Source organism: Babylonia areolata, chromosome 26 (genome assembly GCF_041734735.1).
Source record: "Babylonia areolata isolate BAREFJ2019XMU chromosome 26, ASM4173473v1, whole genome shotgun sequence".
Lineage (NCBI taxonomy): Eukaryota > Metazoa > Mollusca > Gastropoda > Neogastropoda > Buccinidae > Babylonia > Babylonia areolata.
Genome location: NC_134901.1, coordinates 6,283,018 through 6,288,017, shown reverse-complemented (window position 1 = coordinate 6,288,017; position 5,000 = coordinate 6,283,018). Strand labels below are relative to the sequence as shown.

The window sequence follows — 5,000 nt, the reverse complement described above, 5'->3', positions numbered from 1 at the left end:
TGTGGAAAGTGACCCCCCACCCACCCACCTCAAAAAAAAAACAAAAAAAAAAGAAGACGGAAGGAGAAGAAAATCTCAAATCCTCTGTGTTTGCTCAAACGACGTTTTGATATTTTGGGAACAGAAGTTGCCGCGACAGGAGACGAGAAGAAGAGGGAATCATGAAGGTCCAGTATGTGTTTCGCACCGGAGTCAAAATTTGTTGTTCAGATTCGATCATGGCAGTTCTCAAGTTTTCTGTCTTGCGTCTGATGACAGATTTTGTGTCTTTCTGTTTGATATGTGAGATACTTGACGGGTGCGATAGCCGAGTGGTTTTTAAGGCGTTGGACTTTCAATCTGAGGGGCCCGGGTTCGAATCTCGGTAACGGCGCCTGGTGGGTGGGTAAAGGGTGGAGATTTTTCCGCCGATCTCCCAGGTCAACATATGTGCAGACCTGCTTGTGCCTGAACCCCCTTCGTGTGTATACGCAAGCAGAAGATCAAATACGCACGTTAAAGATCCTGTAATCCATGTCAGCGTTCGGTGGGTTATGGAAACAAGAACATGCCCAGTATGCACACCCCCGAAAACGGAGTACGGCTGCCTACATGGCGGGGGTAAAAACGGTCATACACGTAAAAGCCCACTCGTGTACACACGAGTGAACGTGGGATTTGCAGCCCACACAATCGGAAGAAGAAGGTATGTGATACATAATTAACCATGGTCAGGGTTTGTTGGGGTTTTTTTCTATGTATCTGCAGTTGTTAGTTGTTGGTGGTGGTGGGAGGGATGGGGAGGGATTGTTTAGGAGTTGGTTTTTGGTGGGTTTGGGAGGGGTTTTTTTTTTGGGGGGGGGGGGGTTGGGGAGGTTGTTGTTGGTTTGGTTTTTTGGGTGGTTTTTTTTTTTTTGTTTTTTGTTGTTTTTTTGGTCTTTTGTTGTTGATGATGTTGTTGCTGTTGTTGGTGGTGGTGATGGTGGTGGTGGCAGTGGTGGTGTTTTTTTTCATCACGCCTCTTATTCGGACAGATGGAGGACTTCCGACGACTGAAGAACTACAACAAGGGAGATCAGCCACGACCAGGTGACGACGGGACGATGGCGGACAACTTCCGGCCTCCACAAGCCCTCAACGGACGTTGCGTCAGAGCCTCGTTTCAGTACTGACTCCCCCCTTGTTAATTAACATTGCCGCCGAGGCTGTGTTGCTCCTGATCCAAATGCCGTTCTCTTCATAAATGACACCTGCTTTACTAGTAGTTTTTGGGTTTTTTTTTTTTAAGACAAGAAGAAGACTCACCTTTTGTGGTCGTCAGAACGAGGACACGTGGTCTCCGCTCAGTCAGTGGAAGCTCTGTGTATTCAGGGTCCTGAGTTCGGAACCAACCTCTCCTGAGATGGTCCTTTGTGATCGGCTTTGCTGCAGGCACCATGGGTTGAAGTATGTTGTTGTGATTCACGCTGGTGGCACCCTTTTTTTTCAGTTTATATATGGATATAATTATTTTACTTTTCTGTAATGAATTTAACACCTGCCTTCTGTTGACTCACTGCTCGTGTTAGAATTGTGTGCATCCGTCCGTCAGTCACGTGATTCTTTGGTTTGTCAGTCAGTCAACACATTCTGTGGTTTGTTAGACAGTCACCACATTCTGTGGTTTGTTAGACAGTCACCACATTCTGTGGTTTGTTAGACAGTCACCACATCCTGTGGTTTGTTAGACAGTCACTACATTCTTTGGTTTGTTAGACAGTCACCACATTCTGTGGTTTGTTAGACAGTCACCACGTCCTGTGGTTTGTTAGACAGTCACCACGTCCTGTGGTTTGTTAGACAGTCAACACATTCTGTAGTTTGTTAGACATTCACCACACCCTATGGTTTGTTAGACAGTTACTACATATTGTAGTTTGTTAAACAGTCACCACGTCCTGTGGTTTGTTAGACAGTCACCACATTCTGTGGTTTGTTAGACAGTCACCACATCCTGTGGTTTGTTAGACAGTCAACACATTCTGTGGTTTGTTAGACAGTCACCACATTCTGTGGTTTGTTAGACAGTCACCACATACTGTGGTTTGTTAAACAGTCACCACATTCTATGGTTTGTTAGACAGTCACCACATCCTGTGGTTTGTTAGACAGTCACCACATTCTGTGGTTTGTTAGACAGTCACCACATTCTGTGGTTTGTTAAACAGTCACCACATTCTGTGGTTTGTTAAACAGTCACCACATACATTGGTTTGTTAAACAGTCACCACATACATTGGTTTGTTAAACAGTCACCACATACATTGGTTTGTTAAACAGTCACCACATACATTGGTTTGTTAAACAGTCACCACATACATTGGTTTGTTAAACAGTCACCACATACATTGGTTTGTTAAACAGTCACCACATTCTGTGGTTTGTTAAACAGTCACCACATACATTGGTTTGTTAAACAGTCACCACATACATTGGTTTGTTAAACAGTCACCACATTCTGTGGTTTGTTAAACAGTCACCACATACATTGGTTTGTTAAACAGTCACCACATACATTGGTTTGTTAAACAGTCACCACATACATTGGTTTGTTCAACAGTCACCACATACATTGGTTTGTTAAACAGTCACCACATACATTGGTTTGTTAAACAGTCACCACATACATTGGTTTGTTAAACAGTCACCACATTCTGTGGTTTGTTAAACAGTCACCACATACATTGGTTTGTTAAACAGTCACCACATACATTGGTTTGTTAAACAGTCACCACATACATTGGTTTGTTAAACAGTCACCACATACATTGGTTTGTTAAACAGTCACCACATACATTGGTTTGTTAAACAGTCACCACATACATTGGTTTGTTCAACAGTCACCACATACATTGGTTTGTTCAACAGTCACCACATTCTGTGGTTTGTTCAACAGTCACCACATACATTGGTTTGTTCAACAGTCACCACATACATTGGTTTGTTAAACAGTCACCACATACTGTGGTTTGTTAAACAGTCACCACATTCTGTGGTTTGTTAAACAGTCACCACATACATTGGTTTGTTCAACAGTCACCACATACATTGGTTTGTTCAACAGTCACCACATACATTGGTTTGTTAAACAGTCACCACATACATTGGTTTGTTAAACAGTCACCACATACATTGGTTTGTTAAACAGTCACCACATACATTGGTTTGTTCAACAGTCACCACATTCTGTGGTTTGTTCAACAGTCACCACATACATTGGTTTGTTAAACAGTCACCACATACATTGGTTTGTTAAACAGACACACAATTCTGTAGCTCCTCAGTCACCAGAAAATACTTGCGAATATGAGATTCGAACCCGTGCGCTCAGATTCTCTCGCTACCTGAGCAGACACTTGACCATATGGCTAGGACTCCATTGCCGACATAAGGCAGCATGTATTGTGTAGTACTGTGCTCAGTACGGTGTGTATTGTGTTGTACTGTGCTCAGTACGGTGTGTATTGTGTTGTACTGTGCTCAGTACGGTGTGTATTGTGTTGTACTGTGTTCAGTACGGTGTGTATTGTGTTGTACTGTGCTCAGTACGGTGTGTATTGTGTTGTACTGTGTTCAGTACGGTGTGTATTGTGTTGTACTGTGTTCAGTACGGTGTGTATTGTGTTATACTGTGCTCAGCACGGTGTGTATTGTGTTGTACTTTGCTCAGTATGGTGTGTATTGTGTTGTACTGTGTTCAGTACGGTGTGTATTGTGTTGTACTGTGCTCAGTACGGTGTGTATTGTGTTGTACTGTGTTCAGTACGGTGTGTATTGTGTTGTACTGTGTTCAGTGCTGTATGTGTTGTGTTGTACTGTGTTCAGTACGGTGTGTATTGTGTTGTACTGTGCTCAGTACGGTGTGTATTGTGTTGTACTGTGTTCAGTACTGTGTGTATTGTGTAGTACTGTGTTCAGTACGGTGTGTATTGTGTTGTACTGTGCTCAGTACGGTGTGTATTGTATTGTACTGTGCTCAGTATGGTGTGTATTGTGTTGTAGTGTGCTCAGCACGGTGTGTATTGTGTTGTACTGTGCTCAGTACGGTGTGTATTGTATTGTACTGTGCTCAGTGCAGTGTGTATTGTGTTGTACTGTGTTCAGTACGGTGTGTATTGTGTTGTACTGTGCTCAGTAAGGTGTGTATTGTGTTGTACTGTGCTCAGTACTGTGTGTATTGTGTTGTACTGTGTTCAGTACGGTGTGTATTGTGTTGTACTGTGCTCAGTACGGTGTGTATTGTGTTGTACTGTGCTCAGTACGGTGTGTATTGTGTTGTGTTGTACTGTGTTCAGTACGGTGTGTATTGTGTTGTGTTGTACTGTGTTCAGTACTGTGTGTATTGTGTTGTAATGTGTTCAGTACGGTGTGTATTGTGTTGTACTGTGTTCAGCACGGTGTGTATTGTGTTGTACTTTGCTCAGTACGATGTGTATTGTGTTGTACTGTGTTCAGTATGGTGTGTATTGTGTTGTACTGTGTTCAGTACGATGTGTATTGTGTTGTACTGTGCTCAGTACGGTGTGTATTGTGTTGTACTGTGTTCAGTACGGTGTGTATTGTGTTGTACTGTGTTCAGTACGGTGTGTATTGTGTTGTACTTTGCTCAGTACGGTGTGTATTGTGTTGTACTGTGCTCAGTACGGTGTGTATTGTGTTGTACTGTGTTCAGTACGGTGTGTATTGTGTTGTAATGTGCTCAGTACGGTGTGTATTGTGTTGTACTGTGCTCAGTACGGTGTGTATTGTGTTGTAATGTGTTCAGTACTGTGTGTATTGTGTTGTAATGTGTTCAGTACGGTGTGTATTGTGTTGTACTGTGCTCAATACGGTGTGTATTGTGTTGTACTGTGCTCAGTACGGTGTGTATTGTGTTGTACTGTGCTCAGTACGGTGTGTATTGTGTTGTACTGTGCTCAGTACGGTGTGTATTGTGTTGTACTGTGCTCAGTACGGTGTGTATTGTGTTGTACTGTGCTCAG

At 42.9% G+C, this 5,000-nt stretch overlaps 1 protein-coding gene across 3 annotated transcripts in view; it reads left to right on the top strand.

Annotated features, from left to right (window-relative positions):
* The window catches only part of LOC143300489 (carbonic anhydrase-related protein-like), a 45,139-nt gene extending 43,379 nt beyond the window's left edge, over positions 1-1,760 (top strand). For all 3 annotated transcript variants that reach the window (XM_076614203.1, XM_076614204.1, XM_076614205.1), the window contains exon 9: positions 1,014-1,760. In XM_076614203.1, the coding sequence (XP_076470318.1) occupies positions 1,014-1,151 (138 nt within the window). In that variant the 3' untranslated portion in view covers positions 1,152-1,760. The remainder of the gene's footprint in view (positions 1-1,013) is intronic.
* Positions 1,761-5,000: the final 3,240 nt, after the last annotated feature.